The 16,692-nt window shown below is 41.0% G+C and overlaps 1 protein-coding gene across 2 annotated transcripts in view; it reads left to right on the top strand.

Moving 5' to 3' along the window:
- Positions 1–11,400, top strand: part of LOC128030817 (protein patched homolog 1) — a 34,306-nt gene extending 22,906 nt beyond the window's left edge. For both annotated transcript variants that reach the window (XM_052618839.1, XM_052618830.1), the window contains 10 exons: positions 450–568; positions 667–1,406; positions 2,312–2,454; positions 2,552–2,732; positions 2,827–3,107; positions 4,180–4,317; positions 4,413–4,555; positions 8,147–8,537; positions 8,630–9,137; positions 9,283–11,400. In XM_052618839.1, the coding sequence (XP_052474799.1) occupies positions 450–568; positions 667–1,406; positions 2,312–2,454; positions 2,552–2,732; positions 2,827–3,107; positions 4,180–4,317; positions 4,413–4,555; positions 8,147–8,537; positions 8,630–9,137; positions 9,283–9,317 (2,679 nt within the window). In that variant the 3' untranslated portion in view covers positions 9,318–11,400. The remainder of the gene's footprint in view (positions 1–449; positions 569–666; positions 1,407–2,311; positions 2,455–2,551; positions 2,733–2,826; positions 3,108–4,179; positions 4,318–4,412; positions 4,556–8,146; positions 8,538–8,629; positions 9,138–9,282) is intronic.
- The last annotated feature ends 5,292 nt before the right edge of the window (positions 11,401–16,692 follow it).

Below are 16,692 nucleotides of genomic sequence, written 5' to 3'. Positions count from 1 at the left end.
GGTGGAGAGGGGATACCAAGAGAGAGAGAGGTAATGAGTTGAGTGAATATATCAGTATATCACCCAGCCCATCAGACTGTGCTTCTCTGATCTCCCCAGGCTAACCCTGGGTGGTCTGCACTGTAATGATACAGAATATAATGTCTGTCTGAGGCTGGTGGAGTTGGTGGGGGGTGGGGGTTCTGCTCAGACTCGATGTGACCTTGGGAGTCCCCTTTCTTAGATTGTTGACTATTTGTGGAGTGATGGTGGAGGGGGTTGTAGTTGATTTAGGGTGCATATTTTACTTTCTGGGATTCAATCCGAGGCACTAAAACAGCGAGGGATCTTGAATGCAGAGTGTTTTTTCTCAAGTTCAGACAGCAACTGTAGGGTTGGGTGGCAGCGTAAAACCCATGAACGAAAAGACTTGGCATTTATCTTAAATTCTCTCTTACTCTTTATTTCAGGCGGCTATTGTGGTGGTCTTTAACTTTGCCATGGTTTTGCTGATCTTCCCTGCCATTCTGAGCTTGGACCTGCACAGGCGTGAGGACAAAAGACTGGACATCCTGTGCTGTTTCTACAGGTAACTAAGATGCCCTGTCCTTACTTAATATCAGCACTTTTATTATGCCAAAGCTCTTGGTACTTAACATGTGGATTTATATGTTTGTTTTCTTCCAGTCCCTGTTCGTCTCGTGTGATCCAGATCCAGCCTCAGGAGTTCTCAGATGCTAACGACAACCACCAGCATGCTCCTTCCACCCCCACCTATACTGGCTCCACTATAACCACCAGCACCCACATCACCACCACTGTGCAGGCATTCACCCAGTGTGATGCAGCTGGTCAGCATATTGTAACCATTCTGCCACCCACTTCCCAGATATCCACCAGTCCTCCATCCATGGTCCTATCCACACCCACTCCCACCACTGACCCTTATAGTTCCCAGCTGTTCACCACCTCCAGTTCCACCCGAGACCTTCTAGCCCAGGTGGAGGAGCCCAAAGAAGACCGTGAGTGTGTGCCTCTGCCCTTCTTTCGCTGGAATTTGTCAAGCTTTGCACGGGAAAAGTATGCCCCTCTGTTGCTGAAGCCCGAAACTAAGACTGTGGTGGTCGTCGTTTTCGTGGCTCTTCTGAGCCTCAGCCTCTATGGTACTACAATGGTTCATGATGGACTCTACTTGACTGATATTGTCCCCAGAGACACAAAGGAGTATGACTTTATCACTGCCCAGTTTAAATACTTTTCCTTCTATAACATGTACCTGGTTACCATGGATGGCTTTGACTATGCCCGTTCTCAAAGACAGCTTCTACAGCTTCACAATGCCTTCAACTCCGTAAAATATGTCGTTAAGGACAGCAATCACAAGCTTCCCAGAATGTGGCTACACTACTTCCAGGATTGGCTCAAAGGTAAGTTCACAATAAGTTAATTTTCATTAGCGGTGATTGCTTAGGCTACAGCTTTTACTACTTCGACAATTTTTTTTAAGGCCTAGCCCTAAGTCTGAAAATTCAGCCCATAACTTTTCTTGCACCATTGTGTTATTTATAGATAAAGATATATAAATATCTACAAAATATTCGGAAATATGAAACATAGCTGTGGTGAAAAATGCCACATAAACAAACATTTTCAGCTGTGTTCATTCATTGTGTGGGAAAAGCTCTTATCTCTAAAGGTGAGAGATAGAGGTCAGTGAAAGTTCACTCCTGTCATCTGCATTTGTGTTCCACCCTTCTGGGCATAGAGAGGATTACGGGAGGGTCAGGGGTTATCTCAGATGGTTTGTGACCTCTCTGCTCACATTGGTTTGTATTGAGAGCTTTACTGTGAGGTGAATCCACAATAACTCAAACCCAGAAAAAAAAAGAAGCTATTTATTTTGAAAGGCTGTGGAAACTGGAGGTGGTTGAAAGACTCTCTATTTCTCCCTTATGCTATTTCCTTTTCTTGTGAGGAGATCTCTGTAATTACAGAATGGTTGTGGAAACTGTTTTTCAGCTGTTGCCAGACTTTGTTATTTGGAGAGCACGAAGGCTTTTTCTGGTTAGTTTATTCAGCCCACACACATTTATTCAGCACCAGGCAGAAAGATGGAGGACCCAGCAGGGGGGTGGGCTTTTGGTTTATACGCCTGTTTGTGTGTGTGTGTGTGGCTTGGCATTAAATCTGACCCAAGTTTTTGGCTTCTCCAAGGGAGGAGCGATTTTAAAAATCCTCTGTGATAGCTTACTGAATTGAGTAAAGAAAAGTAGGAAGGTTTGAACAGCTTTTTCACAGTAGGTCTAATTGTACACATTCATACTCCATGTAGGTCTGCAGGCTACATTTGATGCTGACTGGGAAGCTGGCAGAATCACCTATGACAGCTATCGCAATGGCACAGAGGATGGAGCACTGGCATACAAGCTTCTCATACAAACTGGCTCTAAAAAAGACCCTTTCAACTACAGCCAGGTGTGTGGTCAACTATTGGACCATTCTTTTTAAATACTCCTCCAAAACTCTGTGTTAATCCCAAAGCTTACATTTACACATTTTGTTTCTTTTAAAGCTCACATCTCGTCGCCTGGTGGATGAGGATGGTCTGATTCCACCAGAGGTTTTTTACATCTACCTGACAGTATGGGTCAGTAATGATCCGCTAGGCTATGCTGCCTCCCAAGCCAACTTTTACCCCCATCCTCGGGAGTGGATCCATGATAAGTACGACACCACTGGGGAGAACCTTCGCAGTAAGTAAACCAAAGAAAATGACATTAGCATATATTTATGGATGCATGTTTCAAAAGTGTGTTCATGTCTAAGAGCATTACTTCTCTTTTTCAGTCCCTGCAGCAGAGCCTCTAGAGTTCGCTCAGTTTCCTTTCTACCTGAACGGCCTCAGACAAGCCTCAGACTTCATTGAAGCTATTGAGAGTGTGCGCACAATCTGCGAGGAATTTATGCGTCAGGGAATACAGAACTATCCCAATGGCTACCCCTTTTTGTTTTGGGAACAGTACATTGGTCTGCGCCACTGGTTCTTGCTGTCCATCAGCTTAGTGCTTGCCTGCACCTTCCTGGTGTGCGCCATCCTCCTGCTTAACCCCTGGACTGCAGGCGTCATTGTAAGTCTGCCTTCCTCTCACCCTAATCCATTTCTAACTCCTTTTTTCTAGCCTCTTCCCCTGTTCTCTTATTTCTCTTGCTCCCCCGATCCCCTCAATAACTTTGCCACCAGGGCAGTTTTCTGCGGAGGGCCTTGGCGTATTGTCTAGAGGTTGCTGTTTGCATATGCACATATACACACACAGTCACACACATAAGTACTCTACCCCTACTAACTTTTGTCATTCAAATGGGTGCAGCAAGAAATGCAAAGCTCTCCTGAAGGCTTTTACATCCAACTGCCTTTGTCCAGAAATTTGGAGACAGGATGGATCTGCCCATTCACGACCTTGGCCTGTTAAACCCATCCATCAGGGACTGGGTGTATTGGGGGTAGTGGATGGGTGAGTTAGTTCAGGGGCTAGGAGGCATTTTACAAATGCTGGTGGGGTCCTCAGCTCAACATGAAGAAGCAAGGAAACTAAAAGTGGCCATTGGCCTTGGTTGACATGTATTCATGGTTTAGCTGTAATATTTCACACTCATTTATGTGTGAATGCATTTGCCATTTATTTAAATGATCATGTAAACCGTTTAGGGCACTTAGTTTTCAGGAAAAAAAAAAAACTGTCTCTGTCCTCTTCAGTTTCACAGCCTATATGTGGCCACAGTAAAATGGGGTTTACCATCTCCAATTTAAACATGACCAAATTGGAACCCCTGCCAACATCAAAGGCTTTCAGGGAAAAACTTAACTAAGTGCCCTATTTAATTTATAGAAAAACAGTTTCTCCTGAGTAGGAAAGCACTGAGGACTACATTGCACCAGGAAAGAGAGAGTAGAATGGACCTTATGCTCTTTTATCATATTGTGTCACTCATTTCCCTAGCCCTGAAATTGAGAAGACACGGGGAGGGGCCAGGAAATAGCCATTATGTAATCTGATACTCAGAGCAGACAACAGTGAAATGTAGAGGATATTGGTCCAGTGAGGCCCATTTTTGCATTGTAATTCATGTAGTGCTATTTCCATGTACATAATTCATTGTGATGTAACCACTAACATGCTTATCTTTTCTTCTATTTAACAGGTTTTTATTTTGGCCATGATGACAGTGGAACTTTTTGGCATCATGGGCCTAATTGGTATCAAACTGAGTGCCATTCCTGTTGTCATCCTTATAGCCTCCGTTGGTATTGGGGTGGAGTTTACTGTGCACATCGCACTGGTAAGAACATCTTGCACAGTAATTTATCAGTATTTGTTTTCCTGCTAATAAAATGGAATAGACCAGTTTCATTCTCTCTATTTTCCACATTGTAGGGTTTCCTGACTGCCATTGGGGATAGGAACACTCGTTCAGCCGTGGCTATGGAGCATATGTTCGCTCCTGTGATTGACGGTGCCATCTCTACTTTGTTGGGAGTGCTCATGCTTGCCGGATCTGAGTTTGACTTTATCATGAGGTGAGTGATTGACAGTTCTCTAAGTGGGTCTCTGAGGTCGGCCCATATGCTGGCTTTCAAAATGGTGGTGGGCCTTAGGCAGAAAGACAGTTGTCCATGTGGCTGTAGGGTACAGGTAGTAACTTTTGCCTCCCTATCACCTGGTGTTGTCAGTCTGGATGTTAACTCCCTGTAGACCACCACAGCACTCTTACAAACATCATTGAGCTGCTTAAATGCTCAACAAATGGAGGAAACAACAAGGGTGTGCAGCAGCTGCTTGTAAACATGTAAATATACAACCCACTGTGTTGTGACTCAACATACACACACTTGCTCAAAGTTTCTCCCATCCTGACTGTGGGGATGTCAACTGTCCAGTCATTTGGTTGTGAACTCCCTCTAGCCACCGCATTATGGTAGCTTTTCTGCTTGGTTTAATGCCTGGTTCACAGAAAGCAAAAATGCCAAAAAGCATTTTCTTTTTTCAAATCTGGATCTAGGCTCTGCTGAAAGCAAACCACAACCTTGAGATCCGCCTCAAACAGACCCATGACATAAAAATGGCTTAGTTAGAGGATCCAGTAAAACATAGCTGCATGTTAAAAATTACAAATATGCCTCTTGATTATTTTTCAAGCACTCGCTTATTGCACCAAAGAATAATTTGGAAATGGAGAAGAGCAGTGTGGTTTGGGTCTCCAGGAAACTGCAGGGGGTAGTTATAGCAGATTGCTTAAGGACAGTGGTAAAGCTGGAGGAAAGATTGGGGGTTGGGGATTGGAGCAAACCACTTGGTACAAGCAGCGTGCCAGCACTGGGGCATTCATGGTGGGAGGTCCTGTTTAGATGCTGATAGAAAGAGAGAGAGAGAGAGAGAGGTCTGGGCCTCTAGCTGGGGAGTAGCATAAATACATTGCTGTAAACATCTCCTGGCTGTGGGACACTGAATAAACAGGAGAACAAGCTCAGCGGCCCCTCTTAGAACGAGCCACCCTTTCCAACCCCTGACTTGGAATGGAAAAGATTACAGTTTATATAAACAACAGAATTCCTAACACTAGGTCTACTCTGGAGGTCTAACCCAGGCGGGGCCCATGGATGGTTTAGTCTTTTTTCTTTTCTTTTTTAATTTTTTACTCCTTAAATAAATCACGCTCCACTTTCGGAATGTTGACTTAGTAAAATAAACATGCGCCCTTTTTCCAATCTTTTCATGTATACAGGACTGTCAGACAGAATGAGCACTTTTAACTAACAAAAAGTGGACGTAAGCGCAGCCAGAGATGGCTGGCTTCTTTGCCTCATTGTTAAACAGCCTTCATGTTTTCACTGGACATTACATACTGTGTTGAATGGATGATTTTGGCTTATTTGAACTCCTATCGAAGTGATTCTTCTAACTGTTTTAATCCATTGGTGTGGAAAGAGATTACTGAGAAAGAAAATGGTTCACACTTAAGCTGTCTGAAACATCTATGTTAATGAAACAGACATGAGAAAAGTTGGAGGCAGGAGTGGAGGAAATGAATGCAGGCTTGCTTCTCTCCATCTGAGAAACACATAGCATAGCTCAGTCCCTGGTCTAAATGTGGCATATAATTTTGACCAGAGTCTCCTGACCAGAGTTTTATGCACAGACCCCGACAGGCCACCTTGGAAATTTGGGTTTTAGAGGTCAATTTAAATATTACCTCTCTCTGACTATGCATAATGACTGAAAATATGTAATTATAGTCTTTAAAACCAGAGGTTCTGTGATACAGTACAGGTCTTGGTTCCTCAGGAAGCTGCGATAGAGACAAAACCAAAATAGATCCAAATTGGAGGTTCAGTGGTGCGATGACCGTCAGACCTGTAATCTTTTTAACAGGGTTTTTTGATTCATTTGTTTGACGGTTCTCAGAGAGCCAAAGTAAACACATGGCCTCATTGGAGGAGACAGGTCAATGGACAGCAGTTTCCACTGTACGTCTGGAATACTCCAAGCAGATTTGCCAAAGATGAACTTTTCCCCCTCTTTCTTTATTTCTTAAACTCAAGGTTTTTGTAAATGTGACAGAAGCAAAAATGGTCAGAAGGTGGGAGGTTTAAAGAACATTCCAAACTTTTATTTTTTTATTTTTATATTTACAGATTCTGTTCCTCTTTTCCTTAACTCAAGAAGTCTGAACCACAGCTGAATTGTCTCTTTTTAGTGTAACCATTTAACTGGAGTGCTCTTTAATTTTCTCATGCACTGTCTTTCTTGTGGTGAATCAGAGCCCTCCCTCAGAACTCTGAGCTGAAGCACAGAGGCACAGGCACCCTCACAGCCCTGCAGCCTATTAGTGAGCGCTACATGTTAACACGCAAGCCAGTATACAGAGCGAAATTACTATAGCTCTTCTCAGCCTTATATCTCTAGCCTTTACTGCTAGCACTCACCCATGAGCTAAAGCCTGGGGAACCTCATTTACAACCCTTTCCCTTGGCCCCTTCATTCAAACATATGTTTTCGGCGCTGCTTCCAAACCTTAAGCAACTCACCAACCACTTCACTTGCACCACCAGACTCGCTAGCGCCAGTGCCAACCAGTCCTCCACGTTCTTGGCTCTGGAGGTGGAGGGTGGTGTTTCCTGCTAGTCCTGCTTCAGTCACCCCCACTGAGAAAATAGCTAGTCTCAATCAGAAAGGTTTCAGAGAGATTAATAAGTGAGATATTTGATGGAACAAATTTCTTTTGCACACAGAATACTTGTTGACAGTAAAAAATGTTGTTGATGGATTCTAGGGTCAGTTTTACAGATTTTTAGCAAATAAGAGTTTATTCCACATGATTCAAATACCTTTCAGTAGATCTCAACATTAGTGTTCTGTGATTAGCTCTTGATCCAGTATGTCTGTTGAGGGCCAGGTAGAGGGAGAGATAGTAGGAGGAAGAAAAAGGTAGAAAGCAAAGGTCTGGCCTGGCCTGCTAAGCATAAACATAAAGGTAGCATGCCCTGGCCAGGGTGAAATAAGATCTCAATAAGAAGGGGTATTAAGTTTCTGAGGAGAAACTTACATTAACAGCAGTGGCAGCTTTTAGGACAGAGGGAGGGAAGAAAGCAGAGGGAGAAAAGCAATGGAGAGGGGGTGAGTGTTTCTGATGCATAGAATCTGTTCACAAATGTAAACACATCTCCTCAGGAAGTGGCAGGGCAGTGGTGATAGATGAGGGCTCCAGCTTTGTTATGTCACCAGGAGAGAGGAATCAGGGAGAGTTAATGTAGTGAAAGAAATCATGGATAAGAGGGCAAGCAACATCATAAAGCAACTCATCTCCAAGATCAGGGGTGGTGAAGGTCAGTCCTGGAGAGTCACAGCTCTGCAGAATTTTGCTTCAACCCTTATCAAACAGACCCGAACAAGCTAATCAAGGCCTGAAGGGTTAATAGGAAGCTACAGGCAGGTGAGATTTTAATAGGGTTAGAGCTGCACTCTGCAGGACTGCGGCTCTCCAGGACCGGAGTTCACCACCCCTGTCCTAGACGATGACCCTATTGTCTCATATCTTGGTTCAACATGCTGTGGGTGTTTGGTGGCTCCTTTAACTTTAATATTCTTTTCACTTGTGTTTTTGTCGACAGATACTTCTTTGCAGTATTGGCCATACTGACATTGTTGGGGGTCCTGAATGGTTTGGTGCTACTTCCGGTACTGCTTTCGCTCATGGGCCCCCCGGCTGAGGTCATACCCGCTAACAATGCCAGTCATTTGCAAAGTCCCTCACCTGAGCCCATGCCTCCTCCTATGAACCACCATGGGTATTACGCTGGGCATATCCCCAAGGGACCACGTCAGGCATTTTCTGAGAATTCTGATTCCGAATACTATTCCGAAACTACAACCACCTCTGGCATCGGCGAGGAGGAGTACAAGTACTGTGACAAGAGCGCATACATCACGTCTCCAGCTCAACCTCCAACCTCTCATATACTGCTTGAATCCAGCAAGAACCCCAGCTTCCCTAAGCTCACAGTAAGTCGACCTGACAGAAAAAAATAAGAACTGCTTGTGATGTACCTCTTGATCACTTTTATAATGTGTCTGTGCTTGTTCTTGCCTCCAAGGTGGTAAAACCTTTTAATGAAAACAACTCTAAGGGACAGAACATCGAGTTCAAGGAGAACGCGGTCAACTCGGTCAGTTCACAGATCACACGGTGGGACAACAAACACGAGTTCCAAGGGCAGAGTCGACAACATTTACCTAGCGACAGGACTCACTGTCCTCGAAGGACTACTCAGTGTGGCCTAGGGCCACAACCAGGGAGAGGGCAGCAACAAAACAGGACTACAGCCCCAGCACACAGCCCTGGGGCATTGCAGCATCCTAACAATGCAATCACCATGGTTACAGCAACAGCCTCTGTGACAGTGGCAGTGCACCCCAGTTTGCCAGGGTCATACCAGGGTTACATGCATGAAGAGTTTGAGGATAATGAGTCCGACTCTTTTGACAACTCTAAGAGGATTTCTCAAACGTATGGGAAATCTACACATTATAAGAGGGACTCTTTGGAACTTCAAGATCTAGAATCCACAGAGAAAAACCAGCATCAAGCTGACCAGGCGCTAGGTAAAGACTCTGATCTTCTCATAGGTTTCACATTTCAAGTCCCAATACTAGACATTTATGTACTTCATTTAAGTTTATATTATGAAAAAGCAGACAGCTGTCCGTACTGGTCATAACGCTGTTCTATCTTTTGCATGTGTTACAGGTGGTGCATGGATCCAAGCAGCCAAAGATTGCTAGACTGCTCCCAACCCCTACATCCCTTTGTCTGGAATCTCTGGCTGTTTAGGGAAGTTCCCAGCCCTAGCCCGGTGTCTTTTATCTCTTTGAACTGTACATAGACCTCACACAGACAAGATAATTTATCTTTAAATTATTAAAAAGGTCTTCTTAGAAATGTATAACTATATATATATATATATATATATATATATATATATATATATATATATATATATATATATATATATATATATATATATATATATAAACACTAAAGAGTTACATGTGTATTCTCTTGTGTAAATGTAAGATGTATAAGAGGATTTGGAGGCCTTATTACCTCCATTGTATAGATTATCAAATATGCTATATGTAAAAATAAGTGAAATGATATTAGGTTATTGAAAAGCAAGGTCAGTGTTCCTTTTTTTTTTTTTGCTGCTACACTTCAAATTTAAGATTATGTGTCTTGAAAATATGCAGTACCCCTTTCCCCAACATAAGCCAAGGTTTAACTTTATATTAACAAGTTGTAAAACTTCAGCCAATAGGAAGCTTATCTGTATTGTTCAAAGATGTTAACTTATCTTTGATTGCACTGTACAAAACCAAGACCTATATAGATAACAGTTTTACTCAGTTAAAATGTCCTAATCCCCCCCCCCCTTATTTATTTTACTTTATACTGACAACCATTGTGCCTTCTTAACTTTTAATCATACAAAATTAATTTGTTAAACTGTTCAGTAATACATTGTCACTGATATGGACTATTAGTGTAATATTATCATCTGTTTTATGACTTCTCATGGTTTTATACATACTTGTCTGAAATGGTCTGTTTGCAATTTTTCAGTGAATAGCAGAAATATGGGTCTAGTGTTTCCTGTTCCATTGATCCATTATATACTCATTTGCAGTCTACATTTATATACTTGAAATGGTGGTTAAATGACACTTTCCCCCCTTTCCTCTGTGGTTATTTTAGCCATACATGAGTAGGCTTCGGTTTGTGTATACCCCAGATAACGTTTGGGAGACATCAGGCTAACATGTTGTTTACCCAAATATCAATTATCATTCACAAAGGGAATTTTGTATGAGTGCAAAAGGATATTTTTGTTTGCTTGTTTGTTTTCATTTCATTTTTTTATTATTTATTTATTATTATTGTTATTATTTGTCATCTTGTTGGCTGCTTTGCAAGTAGCAAAAAGCCCTACGCAATTGTTTACCTGGTAGTTGTCCTCTGGGCTTCTCCTACAAGGCCAGTGTAGGGACAGATAAACAGCGCTGGTGCTAGTCTTCCTAGTATTCTGTCTGCAATTCAGTTCTCTTTCTTAGGTCTAATTTCAGATAAAAGCTCACTCATTCAGTATTGGTCATGTCACTGCCAGATTAAATGCAGGGAAAAAGTGTTCATGTAAGTGGCAGCTTCTCTCACTCTCCTTCTCTCTCTCTCTCTTTATTTAACAAAATGCATTTTAACAGAAACAAACCAAGTAGCTACTGTATCTGGAAAACAAATCAACATGAAATAAGCAATTTAAAGCACATGTACAGCTTAAGGACAGAAGTGGCTTGGGCAGACAAGAGACAAGGGTAGGGGATGGGGAATGGGGGTCCTGCATAGGGGTTTCGTTTCAAATGTATGTCATGCCATATAAATTATTTATATAAGATGTTTATTTTTGTAGTTTGTACAGATGTTAGTCACTAGACTGAAGTTATATTTTTAAAGAGTAAATATATTATAAATATAAATATATAATTATATCTATTTGTTTCTGAGATTTTTGTTTGTTTGTTTTGGGGTGGGGTGGGGTGGGGGGGTGTTGGGTGGAGTGGGCTTTGAAATCTTCATATTGCTGTTGGAAATAATGAAGGAAAGGGGTGGCTAGGATTGTCCACCTTGTTTAGACTCTTTGCCTTTCCTTCTTCATGTAAAGATTTGAAGCGTTTCTGTTTTTGTTGTTGTCTAAAACACTGATTTCAGAAAACTTTGAGGAAAAAAAAGAAAAGAGAAACCCTTTGTGACCATCATTTCCTTCGCCCTTTATAGGAAATTAAACTAACAAAATAAAAGTAAAAAAAAAAAAAAAATGACTCTTTTGGTTTTTCTTGTATGCCTACTTGTTATTTAAAACATTATCATATTTTGATGTTGTTTGTTAAGGTTATACCAAATGTCAAATTTTGTCACTCAAAAACCCACACTATTTTGGGTGACTAAATGCTAAAAAGATGTGAGAGGCGATTAGGTGAGGCGAGGGAAGGCAGTTTATTTATGTATCAGCTCTACACTTCCTGTTTTATTGTTGTGTCTCCCCAGGCTAGTGTCCTCAGTACAATAAGCCCACCAATAGAGATGAAAGAAGTGTGCTGTAAATTCCTCGGCTTCCCACAACACGGGCTCATCTGTCAGCTACCTCGGGCCTGTCTGAATCTGATACACCATTGGCTTTTGAAGTTACTGTCGAGGCCCCTTAGTATCAGGAAATAAAGGGAGCGGGTCAAGGGTTTTGCCTTGTGGAGTCAGAGAGCAGTGATTTAGGCCGTGAGGCCAATCTCGTTCTACACGTTCAGGTTCAGTTTCTCAAAAAGAATGTGCTGAAAGTTGCTGCTTTGTCAAAATTGCTGATGTTAAACTACAATACCATGCGATATATTTACATTAGCTGTTTACATGCACTCAAATGATCTGTTAGTGATCGGATTGATGGCTCAATCACATTAAAAAGGCTTCATGTAAACACCTTCAGCCATCTGACTGAGCTTGATAGGAATTCAATTGGGATGAAATGGATTGGAAAAGGGGGTGTAGACCTGAAATAATCCAATCAATAAGAAATAATCTCATTTAGATTTAAAAATACCTTGCGCTCATGTGCAGTGCAGTTTGCCGGTGCTCTTTTATAATAAAATCATTGATGTTCACATGCTTTACTTATTTCTAACCTTCCAGTGTCCAGTGTCTAAAAATCCTAGAGAAATGTTTTCTTACACCATGAGTGATAAGTTTAGGCAGCTTGACTTTAAACTGGATTTTCCAGCACTTAACAGGTTATAACCACCCAAGAAAAGCACATGACAAGACTCAAATCACATATATATATAAACTCCTGAAAACGCACCAAATATCTTCACTGGAGGTCTGGAACTTTCAACAGCTTCCGCTGGGAAGCACTGAGATTAGGAGAGCTGACGTAGTTTAACTACATCTTCCTGAGGAGCTCTGTGACGTACTGAACATGCATTGACTGAGGAAACTAGAGAGAAAAGAGCTGATCGCAGGAGCGATAGGGCTGTCTCTCATTCATGTCTGGCTTTGGCAGCGTTATCATGAGCTGCAGGAGCCAAACGGCACTGGGACTGTGTAATTCAAATGGGGGGTCTGACTCTCTCCCTCCCATTCCACTCTCAAAACTTTATCAGAGAAGAGTCAGATTTAAAGATTTAAAGAGCTCTGCATGTTGGAGCACTTTAGAGAGAACCATGCTCCAGAAATGGAAGGCAGCAGTTGGCACAAATTGAAAGAATCTTTGAAATAGCTGGTAATATACGGGGTGAGATAACAGCTGACACCTTTAACAACAGATAGATGCGTCTGGATGGCAGCAATCGGAGCAAAGCATTGTCTGTATGGGGCAAGTAAAAAGGGGGAGGAAAAAAATTGGGTGAGAACAAAAGGAACACATGATCTGCTGTGCTGCTTGGGTGGCCAGAGGATGAACGGCCATTGTCGGTTGAATTCAATAGGGCTGATTAGTTAAAAGTGTGTGTTTTACATTTATGGTGACTGGCACGGGTCTCTCTCGCTCTCAGCATGACTGAAAATGGGGGGAAAAAAGATTACAATTCTATTCACTGTTTTTTTGTTTTTGTATGGTTGATGGGGATGGAAAAGGGAGGTGGTGATGAAAATTTCATAAAATAGATAAGGGACAATAACAACTGATTATACATAGCAGGTGAATAAATTGATCAAAAGTGACAGTAAAGGCTTTTAGATGATCCAGAACATTTCTATTTCAAATAAATGCTGTTCTTTTGAACTTCGCGTTCATCAAGGAATCCCAAAAATACCAAACTATTCCCACAAAAAATATTAAGCAGCACATTTTGCAACGCTGATAATAATAACAAAAGATTCTTGAGGATCAAATCAGTATATTATTAATGACTGCTCATTGCTTTGCCATCACAGTAATACATTTAATTTTAAAATATATTAATTAAAAATAAAAATCACAATAGTTTTGTTTTTACTCTATTTTTGATCAAATAAATGCAGCCTCGTTGAACATAAGCGTTCTTACAGGTCCCAAATGTTTTACATACATTAACATAGTTTTTTTTAAATGATTGCATATTTACCACATTCAGAGTCGCACTTTCATTATGATCATCCTAAAAGGTTTAGATATTTTATGGGTATTAAAGAACCTAAACCAAAGCCTTTCATATACTAAAACGGACGTTTAGATCAGCTGATATAGCACAGGAAGTGGAGGTGATCTGACGTTTCTCAGCCCGTGTCCATCTATACGTCTTGTTTATAGTTGTTAACCATCATCATTATTTCCCTGACCTCATTATACAGAGCACAGATCAATATTTACAGAAATCGCTTCAAACTAACAAATGTGTTTGCAATTTTCTACGGCCTATTCCGACACAGGAACAATATGAATTTTCAAGGCGGCCCCTGCAGTCTAAACATTTTTTAAATAAACAGGAACTAACGTAATGCTCTTTTAATTGATTCACTCTGCCCAGCAATGTTTACAGAGGGGCCTAAATATGAACTTGTAATGCAAATCCAGCGTTTAGAAGTGGTTTGTTTGGTTAAAGCAATAACAATCTGTATGCCAGCCGTGTTTAAGTTGCATTGTGTCATTCAAAGGCTAAATCTTTCTAGGCTGCTCTCTACAAATTGTACTGCAATTCGTAGGGCAGAGCTGTCTATGTTCGAAATAGGAGAGGGAATAATCATAAAGCGGTTGTGGATGGTATGGCACTCAGAGTAAAAGACCATCAGATTATAATTAAACACATGTGAGAGGTTATAAAATGTAATGAATGTTGTGAGGAGACTGGCAGAGCCATTTTATGTGGCCAGCACAACATGTTGTGTAGCGCTGAAAGCCACGCCATATGTGTCCTTGGGTGCTCTGGGTTTAAACATCTGTCCATATATGGTAGCTGTAGCACTTTTTTGAAACGCTTTCACAGTACTGACATGGAAGTGGCCTTGTGGGTAAATTTCTTTTAAATTGAGTTTGTGTCATGCTTGCAACATCGCCGGCTAAAACTTTGAAAGCAAATGGAAGGTTTTGGTAAAGCCGACTATTTGTAGCTGCTTACAGCTTGACTCAAGGTCATGGCATTTTGTGTGATTATTTACAAAAATAATTTTTTGGTACACACAATGTGTGTTAGCATTAATCCACTTTCTGTAATTGCATTGTAGGTTTTGCAGCCGAATTACACCTCTTTGCTCAGAAAGATTTGAAGTGTAATGTTTATGAGAGTTTAAAACGGTCTGTGTTCTAGTGCAAAAAGTACAAGAAGTTAGTAGAAGTAGAGGTTTTGTATCTCAAGTTATGAAGGTGTTTAATCACTGGGGAGGCGCTGATCGGACTATAATAAAGACTGAAATATGAAAAACAGCAACCCACAACAGTCAGATTAAGCTGTCATATAATTTGAAGTGAACTTTGTGTTCTAAACTTTAATTACAGTCATTCAATTGGATAAACACACTCAGAAGTACTTGTAAATGTGGACACTTGTAAACTAACACAGTAAGACACTTTAAATGGTGTTTTTATAAGACTACAAGGGAGTTCTAACCCTCATTTAGAGCTATGTATTCAGTCTGGCATGTTCGGCCCAAAGGGCAGGGCCAAGGCACAAGGAGGTCCAATATTCCAAACGAAATGCCTCTCATCGCTTAAATCCATCACTGGAGCGGAGACAGGCGTGTCCCTCTTTCTCTGGATGTTTAAATGAGAGAGTGTAAGCATGTATGTGTTGACTGGTCCTGAGCGGACCTTTTGGCCTCTGGGATGCTCCACAGAGAACCAGTTCATTTTTCTGTTATTTCTGTGTAATAATACAAATCAGTGCTACAAAAACTACAAAACTGAGCTGAAATGCATGAACACTAAAAGTAGATGTCACATTCAATGCACTTAAAAGATTATAGAAACCCCTTTTATATGTGATTTGATTTGTTTTCACTCTTCAAAAGCGAAATCTAATAACATGCGCAGAGCATATATAAAGAACTAAAAAATGAACGTCTGCATGAGTTAGTTTTTGTTAGGCTCTGTGGTTTGCACACCTGTGTTGACGTGCACACTGTCCTCTAGCCGCCTTGAAATGGAAGCATAAACAAGCACATCCAGCTGGGGAAACCCAGACTCACCACAGCCATGCAGACAAGGCCTGTCGCCAGCGCCTGTATCTTTTCACACAGACACACTTGTATTTGATCATTCCACCTGGAAAAGAATAGCAAAAGGATCTCAACAGACTTCTAAAGGAAACATTCTAAATTCGCATTTGGAATCTTCAACAATTCCTAGAAAACAGTGAAGCATTCATGAACAAAATCAAATATTAAAACGCCTCTGTGAATGCATTAACTTCTGGTGCCAGTGGGCATGCCAGTCGATGCCAGACTGCATGAAAAATAAGCAAGCTCCAATGTGACTCTGAAACTATTCTGATGCTTCAGGGCCAAATAAGATGCTGGGAATTTCCTAGTGTGTTACATTGATTTTGGAAGGAGTAAACATGCTAAAGCAAATAAATACAAATGCAAATGAACACCTCAACATTATTAGAACAGCGGGAAAATGTATTTCTAATGCAAAGTGCATGTGTGAGCTCTGTGTGCATAGTTTGACTGCCCTCTATTGGTAACAACATGTCATGTGCATGACAACAAATTCAGCATTGAAACACTGCACCCTTGTGACATCCATGAAAATAACAAAATCCAAGTTAATAACCATAACGGCATCAGCTTATAACATCTGTTTTCATAATTTGTCAACTTTTGAAGCTGACTAAAAATACAGTCTTTAACCAAGAGTTCTCCAGTTTAATTGTGGTTCAATGAAAAATAAGCATGTTCAAAGTTGAAGACGTTTGTTTTGATGAAATGACTTACCCTCGTGTCGTTACAAATCCATGTAGTCTGCTCTTAATTTCCCTGTTCAATATTAAATCATTATTCCTGAAGAAACATCATGCATATATTTTCTATACAATTTATGGTGGCCACGTGGCATAGGCGGGAAAAAAAAAAAACATTAAAGTAGTCTATACTCGTGCACTATATTCTAAATTATAGTTTTGTATGAAGATCTGACTGAAAATT

The sequence above is a fragment of the Carassius gibelio genome, chromosome A2 (assembly GCF_023724105.1).
Source record: "Carassius gibelio isolate Cgi1373 ecotype wild population from Czech Republic chromosome A2, carGib1.2-hapl.c, whole genome shotgun sequence".
In the NCBI taxonomy this organism is placed as follows: Eukaryota; Metazoa; Chordata; class Actinopteri; order Cypriniformes; family Cyprinidae; genus Carassius; species Carassius gibelio.
Note: the sequence above shows the minus strand (reverse complement) of the source record. Positions and strands in the feature narration are given on the sequence as shown.